This window comes from Vicia villosa, linkage group LG5 (genome assembly GCF_029867415.1).
Source record: "Vicia villosa cultivar HV-30 ecotype Madison, WI linkage group LG5, Vvil1.0, whole genome shotgun sequence".
NCBI lineage: Eukaryota > Viridiplantae > Streptophyta > Magnoliopsida > Fabales > Fabaceae > Vicia > Vicia villosa.
In genome coordinates this window covers 160,657,541-160,675,081 of record NC_081184.1, presented here as the reverse complement: position 1 = coordinate 160,675,081, position 17,541 = coordinate 160,657,541, and the positions used below count along the sequence as shown (strand labels likewise).

The 17,541-nt window shown below is 29.2% G+C and overlaps 2 protein-coding genes across 8 annotated transcripts; both read left to right on the top strand.

The window, feature by feature from the left end:
• The first annotated feature begins 192 nt into the window (after window positions 1-192).
• Window positions 193-2,098, top strand: LOC131607994 (uncharacterized). 3 transcript variants are annotated; one of them, XM_058879941.1, is made up of 4 exons: window positions 194-537; window positions 864-992; window positions 1,337-1,486; window positions 1,731-2,098. In XM_058879941.1, exons 2-4 carry the CDS (start codon window positions 981-983, stop codon window positions 1,830-1,832), a joined length of 264 nt encoding a protein of 87 aa, XP_058735924.1. In that variant the 5' UTR covers window positions 194-537; window positions 864-980; the 3' UTR covers window positions 1,833-2,098. The 3 variants fall into 3 exon arrangements, 2 of the variants coding, with proteins under 2 accessions (XP_058735924.1, XP_058735923.1); XM_058879940.1 differs by having other exon boundaries at window positions 195-537; window positions 840-992; XR_009285467.1 differs by lacking the exon at window positions 1,731-2,098 and having other exon boundaries at window positions 193-537; window positions 840-992; window positions 1,342-1,693.
• A 6,746-nt stretch (window positions 2,099-8,844) lies between these two features.
• Window positions 8,845-11,284, top strand: LOC131603562 (uncharacterized). Of its 5 annotated transcripts, none has more exons than XM_058875920.1 (4): window positions 8,847-9,190; window positions 9,517-9,645; window positions 9,990-10,139; window positions 10,384-11,284. In XM_058875920.1, the coding sequence occupies exons 2-4, from the start codon at window positions 9,634-9,636 to the stop codon at window positions 10,483-10,485; spliced, it is 264 nt and encodes an 87-aa protein (XP_058731903.1). In that variant the 5' UTR covers window positions 8,847-9,190; window positions 9,517-9,633; the 3' UTR covers window positions 10,486-11,284. The 5 variants fall into 5 exon arrangements, 3 of the variants coding, with proteins under 3 accessions (XP_058731903.1, XP_058731902.1, XP_058731904.1); XM_058875919.1 differs by having other exon boundaries at window positions 8,848-9,190; window positions 9,493-9,645; XR_009284457.1 differs by having other exon boundaries at window positions 8,845-9,190; window positions 9,493-9,645; window positions 9,995-11,284.
• The last annotated feature ends 6,257 nt before the right edge of the window (window positions 11,285-17,541 follow it).

Below are 17,541 nucleotides of genomic sequence, written 5' to 3'. Positions count from 1 at the left end.
TTTTATTTTATTTATTAATGGAAGAATATGGAGGGATTCTTGATACACGTAAAAAATAATTACCTTTTTATATAGAAGGATATGGGGAATACCAAAGAAATTTGTACTATTCCAAAAAAGATTGTCATTTTTTTTGTTACAAGTCATTTTTCATATGTATCTATTTCAAAATTGCATTGAAAAATATAATGCAAACTTTAGAATATCTCTCTTTATTGAATCGTGCACAATTCCCCTATTTTCTCTTTAAGTCACTCTGCTTTCCAACGTAAACAAAAAAAGAAATTGATAAAGCTTCTTCTCTCTCTGCATTTACCGAAAGAACTCAAACAATTCTCTCATTCCTCTCTCTCAATCGCTCTCTCCTCACGACAACACAATAACAAACGTTCAAGCATATGTTTATTTTTCTATCTGCCATGCTAACAAACAACGATCTGACAATATACCCTCACCCCATACGAAAACCCTAAGCCCCAAATTCACTTATCAATCAAGATGATTACAGATTTATTGTAGCCTGCTTCTGGTACACAGGTAGCTGTGAAATTGAATTTTGTATTTATTATTTACTTTAAATCCTCTGCATAGTTGTGATCTTCCATATCACGGAGGAAGGTGAATCCAACGCATAGTTGTGACCTCTTTTTAACTTTTGGGTCATTTACCTTTGTTTTTTTTGTTATTCATGGCAGATTCGTATAACAAATTCAAATTCAAATTTAAAATTGCTATGAATCAATTTGATTTTGGGTTATTTATATGAATTAATTTGATTTTGGGTTGTTTATATGAATTAATTTGATTTTGGGTTGTTTTAATTCATCAATTTTATTTAGGGTTAATTTGATTTTGGATTAAAGAGATGCAGTGGCGGTTCCGTAGATGGATGAAAGTGCGTGAGTGGCCAAAGATCGTTGCTGGACCGAGATGGAAAACATTCATTCGACAATTCAATAGCATTAAGAGTCGTAACATGAATGTTAAACAAGGTTCGTTAACTATTTAAATTTTTTTCTTTTTTTAACAGTAAGTTTCTCTCATCTCTGCAACTACTTCTGCTTCTATATTTCTCGCTTGATATATTTTTACATTCGATATTCACTATATTATTCAACAATTTGTTGTCTTATCAATTTGCTTAATTTGTGATCTTATAAATATATATTTTTTATTGTTTTGTAGTGAAAAATATCATCTTTAGGGTTTAATTTGAAATGTATTTTGCTTGCTCTATTAACAAATAAAATTTATGGCGATTCTTCATTCTGATCGATCCCAATTCAACGATCCTAAACAATTGAATATTGATTAATATTTTTTTTGTTGGTATAAGGAAAGAAAATGGGTTCCTAAACAATTGATTGGATATGGTGGGATGTCGTCTTCACATTCAGCTATTGTTACTGCTGTTGCTACGACGGTTGGATTTCAAGAAGGATTTCGTGGATCGCTTTTCGCTACTGCGTTGGTTCTAGCTATCATTGTATGATTTTTTTTATTCTAACCAGAAAATTTATAAACATTTTGATCTATATATTTTGTTTTCGATGTGTTTGATTTAATACACAAGGAGTTTGTTATTGATTAGCATGTGATGTATGATGCTACTGGTGTATGATTGCAAGTGAGACGACAAACAGATGTTTGATTGCGGTTTATGAGATCTCTATTTGTTTTGATTGATTTTAAATTATGTTTACCTAATTTGAATGACGTGGTTTTTATAGGTTCTTAACCAAATTGTAATTGAACTTTCTCCTGAACATCCTCTGACTGACAGCAGACCTCTTCTGGAACTTCTTGGGCATACCCCGCCTCAGGTTCAATAGTTTGGATTTGATTGCTTTCTAATTTCTGTGATTATGGATTCAATTTTAGAATAGAGAATTTAATGGATATTTGGTTGTTTTTGCACTTGAAAGAATTCTTCAGCAACCTAAAGTATAGGGATTTTGATGTTTGTCGAGTGTTTACACTAAATATAGTTGATGAGCATTGCTACTGATTGTGTATAGTAGGTGACGATTATGTTGTGCAAAATCGTGTTTTATGAATATTTAAATCTATGACAGTATGTTTTATTTTCTTAGTATTATATATATATATATATATATATATATATATATATATATATATATATATATATATATATATATATATATATATATATATATATATATATATATATATATATATATATATATATATATATTCTATATATTCTTTTAGTACTATAAGGAGAGAGAAGAGAGTGCATATTTTGATGAGCTTAATTTTGTCACAATATCTTGCTTTAATGAAATAGAAAAGTAATATTTTGATGTTGATTGTTGTATTTTCTTATATTTATTGTCTGTTTTTATGTTGATTGTTGTATATTTCACTGTCCTTTTTGGATGTTGTTCTTATACCTGATTATCTTTCAGTTTTAAATGCCAAAATAATTAACCATTTCAAGGGCCTCACAGGATGTTGTTGTTCATAGATTTAATGTTGAAATAGATTATAGGGGTTGGTGATTAACAAAACATGTGAAGAGTAAATGAAGAATTAATGAAGAAGATGAACTCAGAAATCTGTTTAGGTCGTCCTTCTACTATTCATGTTGTTTCTGACTTTTCATGTGCTCTTCTATCTACCGTGTGATACAAATGTTAGATTTTATATTCAATTTTCTCTTATTTTAATTGTGTTTGTTGTGTAATTTGATTGATAAGTTAAATGAAATTTGATTATAGTTTGTATCTGCATTCAATTGTATATTTCTATTAGAAGATATTTCTTAAATCTATTATTTCATATTCATGTTTATGTGCATTCAAACTTCAATTAGTTTATTGAAATATCAAATCTTTCCTAAGTCAATTATTTCATTTTTTAATTGATGTTTAAGAAAAAAATTGTAATAAATAAAAATATCGATTTTATTGGATCAAAAATATATTTAATACTTAAATTAATTTTTTTTTACTTATAATAAAGATGTCAGACATATTTGATATTATTACTAAAATAAATGATGTTAATTGAAATTTATGATCATATGATTAATAAATAAATAATTTTTTATTAAATATTATTATTATTATTATTTTTATAATAAAAGGGTGAAGAAATAAGTTTCATAGCATTTTAAAGGAATGTCAATTTGAAAATCTTATAGTATTTTAAATAAGTAATTTCATAGTATTTTGTTTAAAGGAATATCAATTTAAACAAAATTAACCGTGTAAAGGTAAACAATATAAATATAGAAAAAAATTATTAGTAAAAAAGTGAAAGATATAAACAAACTTTTGATAATGATAAAAATTAAAATAGTTATTATAGAAACCACTAAAACTATATAGGAACTTTGAAATATTACTAATATAGTAACCTTTATATTCAAAATATGATAATAATAACCTCTATTTTTTGTTAAAAAAACATTAATGTGAGTTATAATGCAATTAATTTCAATTACTCATTATTATATGTATTTAACATATTTATGAAATTTTTATGTTAATTAAATCATTGTTAGTGTAAAATTGATATTTTACTAATTGAAATTTTATAATAACTCAATATATAAATTTTATAGGATTAATAATATATAATTTAAAATATTCTTACTATTAACATATTATCATATTTTTAATACATAATTTAAAATATTTTTACTATTTACATATTATCCTATTTTTTGTGATCATTGCAAATTATTATGTTTAAATTTGATTCTCTGTGCATATCTTTTTATGTTTTTAATTTTCTTCTATATTTTTTTGTCACGCTTTTTTTGGTAAATAACATAAATTTAAAATAGATAAAAAATTAAAAGAAAAGGAAATATATTGATATATAAATATGAATGTTTTATTATAGTTCATTGACAATTGTCCTATTAATTGTTCCATTTTTTTAAGTATGACATTTTAACTTAATTTGTACTTCTATATAATATACAAACTATTATTCAATATTATTGTTTTATTTAAAATTTATTTTTTGTAACGCAGTGGTACCCGTGCGAACGCACGGATATCCCGCTACTATTAACAAAGACAAATTATAATATTATTTCGTTTGTAAACTACTAATAACAGTTTGTCACGTGCCTCGCACGGGTATATACACTAGTTATTATTATTATTATTATTATTATTATTATTATTATTATTATTATTATTATTAATTTTAATTATTAATAATTAATCTTTTGATAATTAAGAGTTAATGAGATTATATAAAAAGTATTATTATTATTATTACTATTATTATTATTATTATTATTATTATTATTATTATTATTATGTGATCTTACCAGGATCAAATAGTTCTTCAGTGACATGCAACACTTGACTTTGTGGTTGGTTCAGAAAAGAATGGAGTGTACCTGCAAGACATTTTGATGTCAAAGTGAGATTCAGAGTGAAGAGAGCAAGTACGAAGTAGAGAATAAAAATTGAATACCTGACCAGGGGCGGATGCAGACATTACATATTAGTGTGGCTAAATATGAAAGAAACTATGAGTCAAATTATATTAAAATAAAAAATAATATTGTTTAAAATAATATATTTATAATAAAAATTGTCTATCAAATATGAGGGATTAGCAAATATAAAAGTGAGAGAGAAACTTGAGAGGTGGTGACAGTGTTACAAAAGTTGAACTGGATCGGTCAGTCGAACCAAGAATCAAAAGGATCATCGGTCTGATTTGAGTGCTAGATCAAGTAAGCTCTTAAACCAGTGAGACTCGGCCAGAACTAACCAAAACTGATAAAAACCGGCTAACTAACAATTTTAGAAAATCGACAGATTAAATTTTTGTTTTTTTTTCTTAGACAAAACGATGCATTTTGATAAAAAAAAAATTAAAAATTAAAATATAAGTATATTTTGTTCAAAATTTATTTGGATTTTCCTCATTGAAATTAAATTTATTTAACATTGCACTTGTTTTGTTATTTAGTTTATGTTGCAATTAAACTTAGTTCACAATTTATTTTAATTTTTATTTTGTACAATTTTGTTATGTGTGATGACTATGTTTAGAATTTGAATTTAAAGAACGAACTAGTAAAATTAAGGGTGTTCAAAACTAAACCAACCTAATAGAAAATCGCAAACCAAATCAAACCGAAACCGGAAAAAACCGCATTTGATTCAGATTTGTTTGAGTAATCTTTTAACAAAACTGCATGGTTCGGTTCGGTTTGCGGTTTATATTTTGCAAACCGAACCAAACCGCATTATGTTACAACCTACTTAACTCACATTCAAACCTAAACCTAATTAGTCTTATGATTACGGACAACTTTCTCATCCTTACGCTTATGGTTTCAATTTCAGTCTTCTCAAATCTCTCCTAGAATTATTGCGCCATCTTTCCCACATACATCTTATCTCTTATTCTCTAATCTTTACTATCTTATATTTTTTCTTTTCACCTTCTCATTTTTATACAAATGTTTTCTCTTTCAATTTTGTTTTTATCGCACATCTTCTTCTATAATCTCTCCTCTCTTATGTTCTTTCTTTTTTATCTTCACTAATCTCTCATCTCTTCTATTTTTTTGTTTCATTATAATATTTTTGATAATGTTTTATGCTATTATTTTATGTTTATTATTTCGCTTTTGTCTAATCTAATTTATACATATTAAATGGGAAGTTTTTGTCTAAATATGATGAGTTTTGCTGTTATTTGGTAGTATATGAATGACTAAATATAAAGTTATGTTGTTATCTATATGTGTATATATGACTCAGTAAAATATTTGTAAAAAACTGAACCAACCAAGCCGAACTAACCCGCATTGGTTTGGTTTGGTTTTTTTCTAAAAGCCAACCGAACCAAACCAAACCCCGTGTCTTTTTTTTTTGCCGTTCGGATGACTTTTAGCGTCAAAACCGCTCAAACTGCACCGCAAATACCCCTAAGTAAAATTATGATATTTTGAAAATTTAAAATTTGTTAGGTGTCGTGATTTTTTAGAGACCGAGTTATCAGTTTCGATCAGTTTAATAACTCTATAGTTTTTTTATAGAAACCAGTTTATTCAACTTAATTATCTGATTTAATCATACAGTTCGACTAATGACCCAATAACTCGACCAATAACCAGTGATCCACCATCATATTAATCAATCCGATTTTTAAAACGTTAAGAGGAGTAAAAGATGAAATATATATATATATATATACATATATATATATATATATATATATATATATATATATATATATAAAGAAAAAAGGAAAAAAAATGGTGTGGCTAAAGCCATACCATGTCTTAACGTGGACCCGCCTATGTACCTGACTCTCTTATAAAAGAGGGTATTTATAGTGCCCCCAAAGTTGGGCCAATGTCTTCTATTTTGGGCTGGATTCTTATGTCCAAAACAAGATACCGTTAGGATCCTACGTGGGTAGGGCAAGATCAACGCGTGATCTTCGTCCTGGGTCAACTGCCCGTGAACCATAGAAGGTGGAAGATGGGATTCGTCGAGTTGAAGGATGGTGAACAGGTGGGCGTACATAATGTTGATCATGTTCCCTTAGTCGACGAGAATTCGGCGAACATTAAAGTTTTCCATCTTTTCTCGCACGAGCAAAGGAATATTGGAGTTAGGAGATCCACTTGGAAGCTCCTCGAGATAGAAAGTGATGGGCTCCGACTTTCCTCGAAACCTGTTGAGGTTCAGGTTTAGATTCGAGCTTGCATCGACAAGCTCGTCAAACTTCCTCTTCACTGACCCTATAGTGAACTGGTTGAACTCTCTGCAAGATATGACTAGAGCTGTCAAAATGGACTAGCCCATATGGGTCTGCCCGACCCGGCCCGAAAAATCATAGGGTTTGGGCCTTAAAATTATAGCCCATATTTTTCATGGCTTTTTTAGCTCAGCCCTTAAAAAGCCCTCTACCCATTAGGGCTAGCCCATTAGGTCCATATAACTACAAATTTTAAAAAATATAAATTAATATTTATATTGTCTTACTCCAAAATAGCAAAATATTTTTCTCATCTCACTAAATTTTATCTTTATTCTATTAAATCTTTCTTTTTTAAATATTATACATTAATATAATAAACATTCTTTGATCGTATTATATTAGTTTTCTCTTATATTAAATATTCAAGTATTATTTTATACAATTTAGTCATGTATTGTATTTAGAAACACATTATAATATTTATAAGAGATAATATAGTAGTGAAAAAAGTATTATGTTTAAAATTATATAATTTTTTATTTTATTTAAAATAAAGATTATGGAGTTTTTATTTTAATTTTTTTAAATAAAAAAGCCCGTTTAGGGTCGGGTAACCCGAAGCCCATCTATGACCGGCTTGTGGTAGTAATTCTCGAGTCCATATTATACAAGTCCTTTTTGGCCCAGCCTTAAAAATCACATGGTCCGCCAGGGCCGGATAGTCCATTTTTACAACTCTAGATATAACCATCCTGGAGGGGAATTTCTCCCAAGTGCTGTCAGCGAACAAGGGTCCCGTGGCCACGTCGGGGACATAAAAGTCTTTCGTCCGAGAGATGCACATGGAAACTTGCATTAGGCCAGTTTTGTCCCGGGCCTTTTCCTCCTCTACCCTCTTTGTCTCTTGGATGTTTTGTCAGGGGCCTCGCTCCACTTGATGTGTTGTTTGAGTCGACCTTCCCTGATCAGGATCTCGAACACATCCTTGAGAAGGACACATTCCTCGGTGACGTGGACGTGGCTCCTCTAGAACCAGAAGAATTTGGTTTTGTCGACTCCTGGCTTGGCAGTCGCGAGTTTAAGGAAGCTAACTCTATTTCCACCAGTAACCACAGCAATTGTTTCCTTAGACCACCACCTATATATGTATAGATAAGCCCAAAGTTAATTCTAACACATGCTAACGAGAAATATATTATTCATTGATTTCATGCACATCTGCAAAGATTAATTCCTTAAGTCAGACATGGTTACAATAAGCGACAAAATTCTCCGCAATGCAGACATCAAACCTAATTATAGAATGAAAGAAGATGAATCTAGAAATGAAATGCAACCTTTGGTGATCAGAATAAGGAATGGTCCTCAAAAGTGATATCTCTTGCAATCTCTTTTCTTTTCGGTCTTTTGATTTTTCTTTGTTTCCCATTTTTTATTATCTCTTTGAGGAATGTATTAATTTAGCAAGAACGCCATGAAGATAAAGTGATGTTTGAATTTTGGATTGAAGAGTGTGACGTTGAAGATGGAAGTGCATGGGAACAAATTGTATGAGACATGAAAATGTGTGCCACGTTGTTGGTCTAAGCACCAATGTTGGCCATGTGGTCAAATGTGTAGAACTACACTTCAGGCTAACTTTTGTTCGGCATACTTTAAGGATAAATCATTGTAGTAAAATGTTTATCTAGTCTCGCAATATGTTTTTTTGATCAAAATAATTACTACTAGTCTGAAAATTCTTCCTTCAATCCTTATTATAAAGATAAATATTATTACTATTATTATTATCATACATAATAATAAAGCAAAATGAGTTTTTGGGCAATTTTGACAAGTGTCATGCTCACAACAATTCTCAGGTTTTACAAACTTTCTAAAAAAGAAAAATTTTTATTTAAAAAATAATTACTTTTTTATTAATTATTTACATTAAATTTTTTATTTTATTTATTAATGGAAGAATATGGAGGGATTCTTGATACACGTAAAAAATAATTACCTTTTTATATAGAAGGATATGGGGAATACCAAAGAAATTTGTACTATTCCAAAAAAGATTGTCATTTTTTTTGTTACAAGTCATTTTTCATATGTATCTATTTCAAAATTGCATTGAAAAATATAATGCAAACTTTAGAATATCTCTCTTTATTGAATCGTGCACAATTCCCCTATTTTCTCTTTAAGTCACTCTGCTTTCCAACGTAAACAAAAAAAGAAATTGATAAAGCTTCTTCTCTCTCTGCATTTACCGAAAGAACTCAAACAATTCTCTCATTCCTCTCTCTCAATCGCTCTCTCCTCACGACAACACAATAACAAACGTTCAAGCATATGTTTATTTTTCTATCTGCCATGCTAACAAACAACGATCTGACAATATACCCTCACCCCATACGAAAACCCTAAGCCCCAAATTCACTTATCAATCAAGATGATTACAGATTTATTGTAGCCTGCTTCTGGTACACAGGTAGCTGTGAAATTGAATTTTGTATTTATTATTTACTTTAAATCCTCTGCATAGTTGTGATCTTCCATATCACGGAGGAAGGTGAATCCAACGCATAGTTGTGACCTCTTTTTAACTTTTGGGTCATTTACCTTTGTTTTTTTTGTTATTCATGGCAGATTCGTATAACAAATTCAAATTCAAATTTAAAATTGCTATGAATCAATTTGATTTTGGGTTATTTATATGAATTAATTTGATTTTGGGTTGTTTATATGAATTAATTTGATTTTGGGTTGTTTTAATTCATCAATTTTATTTAGGGTTAATTTGATTTTGGATTAAAGAGATGCAGTGGCGGTTCCGTAGATGGATGAAAGTGCGTGAGTGGCCAAAGATCGTTGCTGGACCGAGATGGAAAACATTCATTCGACAATTCAATAGCATTAAGAGTCGTAACATGAATGTTAAACAAGGTTCGTTAACTATTTAAATTTTTTTCTTTTTTTAACAGTAAGTTTCTCTCATCTCTGCAACTACTTCTGCTTCTATATTTCTCGCTTGATATATTTTTACATTCGATATTCACTATATTATTCAACAATTTGTTGTCTTATCAATTTGCTTAATTTGTGATCTTATAAATATATATTTTTTATTGTTTTGTAGTGAAAAATATCATCTTTAGGGTTTAATTTGAAATGTATTTTGCTTGCTCTATTAACAAATAAAATTTATGGCGATTCTTCATTCTGATCGATCCCAATTCAACGATCCTAAACAATTGAATATTGATTAATATTTTTTTTGTTGGTATAAGGAAAGAAAATGGGTTCCTAAACAATTGATTGGATATGGTGGGATGTCGTCTTCACATTCAGCTATTGTTACTGCTGTTGCTACGACGGTTGGATTTCAAGAAGGATTTCGTGGATCGCTTTTCGCTACTGCGTTGGTTCTAGCTATCATTGTATGATTTTTTTTATTCTAACCAGAAAATTTATAAACATTTTGATCTATATATTTTGTTTTCGATGTGTTTGATTTAATACACAAGGAGTTTGTTATTGATTAGCATGTGATGTATGATGCTACTGGTGTATGATTGCAAGTGAGACGACAAACAGATGTTTGATTGCGGTTTATGAGATCTCTATTTGTTTTGATTGATTTTAAATTATGTTTACCTAATTTGAATGACGTGGTTTTTATAGGTTCTTAACCAAATTGTAATTGAACTTTCTCCTGAACATCCTCTGACTGACAGCAGACCTCTTCTGGAACTTCTTGGGCATACCCCGCCTCAGGTTCAATAGTTTGGATTTGATTGCTTTCTAATTTCTGTGATTATGGATTCAATTTTAGAATAGAGAATTTAATGGATATTTGGTTGTTTTTGCACTTGAAAGAATTCTTCAGCAACCTAAAGTATAGGGATTTTGATGTTTGTCGAGTGTTTACACTAAATATAGTTGATGAGCATTGCTACTGATTGTGTATAGTAGGTGACGATTATGTTGTGCAAAATCGTGTTTTATGAATATTTAAATCTATGACAGTATGTTTTATTTTCTTAGTATTATATATATATATATATATATATATATATATATATATATATATATATATATATATATATATATATATATTCTTTTAGTACTATAAGGAGAGAGAAGAGAGTGCATATTTTGATGAGCTTAATTTTGTCACAATATCTTGCTTTAATGAAATAGAAAAGTAATATTTTGATGTTGATTGTTGTATTTTCTTATATTTATTGTCTGTTTTTATGTTGATTGTTGTATATTTCAGTGTCCTTTTTGGATGTTGTTCTTATACCTGATTATCTTTCAGTTTTAAATGCCAAAATAATTAACCATTTCAAGGGCCTCACAGGATGTTGTTGTTCATAGATTTAATGTTGAAATAGATTATAGGGGTTGGTGATTAACAAAACATGTGAAGAGTAAATGAAGAATTAATGAAGAAGATGAACTCAGAAATCTGTTTAGGTCGTCCTTCTACTATTCATGTTGTTTCTGACTTTTCATGTGCTCTTCTATCTACCGTGTGATACAAATGTTAGATTTTATATTCAATTTTCTCTTATTTTAATTGTGTTTGTTGTGTAATTTGATTGATAAGTTAAATGAAATTTGATTATAGTTTGTATCTGCATTCAATTGTATATTTCTATTAGAAGATATTTCTTAAATCTATTATTTCATATTCATGTTTATGTGCATTCAAACTTCAATTAGTTTATTGAAATATCAAATCTTTCCTAAGTCAATTATTTCATTTTTTAATTGATGTTTAAGAAAAAAATTGTAATAAATAAAAATATCGATTTTATTGGATCAAAAATATATTTAATACTTAAATTAATTTTTTTTTACTTATAATAAAGATGTCAGACATATTTGATATTATTACTAAAATAAATGATGTTAATTGAAATTTATGATCATATGATTAATAAATAAATAATTTTTTATTAAATATTATTATTATTATTTTTATAATAAAAGGGTGAAGAAATAAGTTTCATAGCATTTTAAAGGAATGTCAATTTGAAAATCTTATAGTATTTTAAATAAGTAATTTCATAGTATTTTGTTTAAAGGAATATCAATTTAAACAAAATTAACCGTGTAAAGGTAAACAATATAAATATAGAAAAAAATTATTAGTAAAAAAGTGAAAGATATAAACAAACTTTTGATAATGATAAAAATTAAAATAGTTATTATAGAAACCACTAAAACTATATAGGAACTTTGAAATATTACTAATATAGTAACCTTTATATTCAAAATATGATAATAATAACCTCTATTTTTTGTTAAAAAAACATTAATGTGAGTTATAATGCAATTAATTTCAATTACTCATTATTATATGTATTTAACATATTTATGAAATTTTTATGTTAATTAAATCATTGTTAGTGTAAAATTGATATTTTACTAATTGAAATTTTATAATAACTCAATATATAAATTTTATAGGATTAATAATATATAATTTAAAATATTCTTACTATTAACATATTATCATATTTTTAATACATAATTTAAAATATTTTTACTATTTACATATTATCCTATTTTTTGTGATCATTGCAAATTATTATGTTTAAATTTGATTCTCTGTGCATATCTTTTTATGTTTTTAATTTTCTTCTATATTTTTTTGTCACGCTTTTTTTGGTAAATAACATAAATTTAAAATAGATAAAAAATTAAAAGAAAAGGAAATATATTGATATATAAATATGAATGTTTTATTATAGTTCATTGACAATTGTCCTATTAATTGTTCCATTTTTTTAAGTATGACATTTTAACTTAATTTGTACTTCTATATAATATACAAACTATTATTCAATATTATTGTTTTATTTAAAATTTATTTTTTGTAACGCAGTGGTACCCGTGCGAACGCACGGATATCCCGCTACTATTAACAAAGACAAATTATAATATTATTTCGTTTGTAAACTACTAATAACAGTTTGTCACGTGCCTCGCACGGGTATATACACTAGTTATTATTATTATTATTATTATTATTATTATTATTATTATTATTATTAATTTTAATTATTAATAATTAATCTTTTGATAATTAAGAGTTAATGAGATTATATAAAAAGTATTATTATTATTATTACTATTATTATTATTATTATTATTATTATTATTATTATTATGTGATCTTACCAGGATCAAATAGTTCTTCAGTGACATGCAACACTTGACTTTGTGGTTGGTTCAGAAAAGAATGGAGTGTACCTGCAAGACATTTTGATGTCAAAGTGAGATTCAGAGTGAAGAGAGCAAGTACGAAGTAGAGAATAAAAATTGAATACCTGACCAGGGGCGGATGCAGACATTACATATTAGTGTGGCTAAATATGAAAGAAACTATGAGTCAAATTATATTAAAATAAAAAATAATATTGTTTAAAATAATATATTTATAATAAAAATTGTCTATCAAATATGAGGGATTAGCAAATATAAAAGTGAGAGAGAAACTTGAGAGGTGGTGACAGTGTTACAAAAGTTGAACTGGATCGGTCAGTCGAACCAAGAATCAAAAGGATCATCGGTCTGATTTGAGTGCTAGATCAAGTAAGCTCTTAAACCAGTGAGACTCGGCCAGAACTAACCAAAACTGATAAAAACCGGCTAACTAACAATTTTAGAAAATCGACAGATTAAATTTTTGTTTTTTTTTCTTAGACAAAACGATGCATTTTGATAAAAAAAAAATTAAAAATTAAAATATAAGTATATTTTGTTCAAAATTTATTTGGATTTTCCTCATTGAAATTAAATTTATTTAACATTGCACTTGTTTTGTTATTTAGTTTATGTTGCAATTAAACTTAGTTCACAATTTATTTTAATTTTTATTTTGTACAATTTTGTTATGTGTGATGACTATGTTTAGAATTTGAATTTAAAGAACGAACTAGTAAAATTAAGGGTGTTCAAAACTAAACCAACCTAATAGAAAATCGCAAACCAAATCAAACCGAAACCGGAAAAAACCGCATTTGATTCAGATTTGTTTGAGTAATCTTTTAACAAAACTGCATGGTTCGGTTCGGTTTGCGGTTTATATTTTGCAAACCGAACCAAACCGCATTATGTTACAACCTACTTAACTCACATTCAAACCTAAACCTAATTAGTCTTATGATTACGGACAACTTTCTCATCCTTACGCTTATGGTTTCAATTTCAGTCTTCTCAAATCTCTCCTAGAATTATTGCGCCATCTTTCCCACATACATCTTATCTCTTATTCTCTAATCTTTACTATCTTATATTTTTTCTTTTCACCTTCTCATTTTTATACAAATGTTTTCTCTTTCAATTTTGTTTTTATCGCACATCTTCTTCTATAATCTCTCCTCTCTTATGTTCTTTCTTTTTTATCTTCACTAATCTCTCATCTCTTCTATTTTTTTGTTTCATTATAATATTTTTGATAATGTTTTATGCTATTATTTTATGTTTATTATTTCGCTTTTGTCTAATCTAATTTATACATATTAAATGGGAAGTTTTTGTCTAAATATGATGAGTTTTGCTGTTATTTGGTAGTATATGAATGACTAAATATAAAGTTATGTTGTTATCTATATGTGTATATATGACTCAGTAAAATATTTGTAAAAAACTGAACCAACCAAGCCGAACTAACCCGCATTGGTTTGGTTTGGTTTTTTTCTAAAAGCCAACCGAACCAAACCAAACCCCGTGTCTTTTTTTTTTGCCGTTCGGATGACTTTTAGCGTCAAAACCGCTCAAACTGCACCGCAAATACCCCTAAGTAAAATTATGATATTTTGAAAATTTAAAATTTGTTAGGTGTCGTGATTTTTTAGAGACCGAGTTATCAGTTTCGATCAGTTTAATAACTCTATAGTTTTTTTATAGAAACCAGTTTATTCAACTTAATTATCTGATTTAATCATACAGTTCGACTAATGACCCAATAACTCGACCAATAACCAGTGATCCACCATCATATTAATCAATCCGATTTTTAAAACGTTAAGAGGAGTAAAAGATGAAATATATATATATATATATACATATATATATATATATATATATATATATATATATATATAAAGAAAAAAGGAAAAAAAATGGTGTGGCTAAAGCCATACCATGTCTTAACGTGGACCCGCCTATGTACCTGACTCTCTTATAAAAGAGGGTATTTATAGTGCCCCCAAAGTTGGGCCAATGTCTTCTATTTTGGGCTGGATTCTTATGTCCAAAACAAGATACCGTTAGGATCCTACGTGGGTAGGGCAAGATCAACGCGTGATCTTCGTCCTGGGTCAACTGCCCGTGAACCATAGAAGGTGGAAGATGGGATTCGTCGAGTTGAAGGATGGTGAACAGGTGGGCGTACATAATGTTGATCATGTTCCCTTAGTCGACGAGAATTCGGCGAACATTAAAGTTTTCCATCTTTTCTCGCACGAGCAAAGGAATATTGGAGTTAGGAGATCCACTTGGAAGCTCCTCGAGATAGAAAGTGATGGGCTCCGACTTTCCTCGAAACCTGTTGAGGTTCAGGTTTAGATTCGAGCTTGCATCGACAAGCTCGTCAAACTTCCTCTTCACTGACCCTATAGTGAACTGGTTGAACTCTCTGCAAGATATGACTAGAGCTGTCAAAATGGACTAGCCCATATGGGTCTGCCCGACCCGGCCCGAAAAATCATAGGGTTTGGGCCTTAAAATTATAGCCCATATTTTTCATGGCTTTTTTAGCTCAGCCCTTAAAAAGCCCTCTACCCATTAGGGCTAGCCCATTAGGTCCATATAACTACAAATTTTAAAAAATATAAATTAATATTTATATTGTCTTACTCCAAAATAGCAAAATATTTTTCTCATCTCACTAAATTTTATCTTTATTCTATTAAATCTTTCTTTTTTAAATATTATACATTAATATAATAAACATTCTTTGATCGTATTATATTAGTTTTCTCTTATATTAAATATTCAAGTATTATTTTATACAATTTAGTCATGTATTGTATTTAGAAACACATTATAATATTTATAAGAGATAATATAGTAGTGAAAAAAGTATTATGTTTAAAATTATATAATTTTTTATTTTATTTAAAATAAAGATTATGGAGTTTTTATTTTAATTTTTTTAAATAAAAAAGCCCGTTTAGGGTCGGGTAACCCGAAGCCCATCTATGACCGGCTTGTGGTAGTAATTCTCGAGTCCATATTATACAAGTCCTTTTTGGCCCAGCCTTAAAAATCACATGGTCCGCCAGGGCCGGATAGTCCATTTTTACAACTCTAGATATAACCATCCTGGAGGGGAATTTCTCCCAAGTGCTGTCAGCGAACAAGGGTCCCGTGGCCACGTCGGGGACATAAAAGTCTTTCGTCCGAGAGATGCACATGGAAACTTGCATTAGGCCAGTTTTGTCCCGGGCCTTTTCCTCCTCTACCCTCTTTGTCTCTTGGATGTTTTGTCAGGGGCCTCGCTCCACTTGATGTGTTGTTTGAGTCGACCTTCCCTGATCAGGATCTCGAACACATCCTTGAGAAGGACACATTCCTCGGTGACGTGGACGTGGCTCCTCTAGAACCAGAAGAATTTGGTTTTGTCGACTCCTGGCTTGGCAGTCGCGAGTTTAAGGAAGCTAACTCGACCATCTTTGAACGGATCTATGTGTTACAAATTGAGGGCAGTGATAAGTTATAACATTTTATTTACTTAATTAACATTATTATATATACTTCTATTAAAAATTCACTATTGCCCCCTCTAAAATATTAAATTATTTTATGCGTAGACTTAAATGTATGATGAGAAATAGATTATATATAATTATGTGAGTATAAAAAATATATATTTGATAGTTTGAAAATAAAAATATACCATAGAACAACTATAAAATAACATATGGACAAATTTAAAGAGCTGACATCGAGGTATTTTCTTTTTTTTGTATGTATAAAATAATATGTATTTTTGTGTGTATAAATTAATATGTACTTTTTTATAAACAACTTATTTATTTTGTTATTGATAAGAATTGAACATTGACCAAGAAATTACATATATTTAACTTAACTAGCACACCCTATTATTATTATTATTATTATTATTATTATTATTGTTATTATTATTATTATTATTATTATTATTATTATATATCACTTATGTATTGATATAATATTTTGCCCCCACTAAGAAATTTTTTTGGGTCCGTCCCTGGCTAACCTTGGCATGCATGGCACGAACGAACTGTTGAATATCGTATATAACATGGTTTGACAACAAAACTCGCAAGCACTTAAAGAAAGGTTACTTCGTCTTGAGGAAAGCTTGCAAAATGCAAATCCAAGAGGTAACACGGTCCGAAAACCCGCCTCCTGATTGTTCCCGAGTCACTTGTATCTCATTGGGGTACGACTCTGAAATCTTCGAGTCATCAAATGAGCAAGAGGCATCAGAATCCTCCTCACATTGTAGAAGGAGGTTGAGGTAATCATGTCCCCCCTAAGGAACAAGTGGAGAAGCTACTGGTAAAGAACTAACAAAAACATCTTTTTTATGCTCGCATACTTGAAAGTCGAATACCAAAATCATTGGAAAAACCTTTATCGCTGAAGGAGTAAGACAAAAAGGAGGATCCCGACGAACATGTGTTGTACGTGGATGATTGGTTGAATTACTACCATGACGATGAGGCACCATATGCAAGCTCTTTTCATTAACACTGACAAAATCAGCTAGCCTCTGGTTCAAAGCTTTGTTAGACGGGAGCGTCGAGTCATGAACCAATATGTGTGAGAACT

Coding starts and splice junctions, on each gene's coding strand:
- LOC131603562 (XM_058875920.1), top strand. Junction 10,140..10,383: donor CGTTGGTTCTAGCTATCATT/GTATGATTTTTT, acceptor TGGTTTTTATAG/GTTCTTAACCAAATTGTAAT.
- LOC131607994 (XM_058879941.1), top strand. Junction 1,487..1,730: donor CGTTGGTTCTAGCTATCATT/GTATGATTTTTT, acceptor TGGTTTTTATAG/GTTCTTAACCAAATTGTAAT.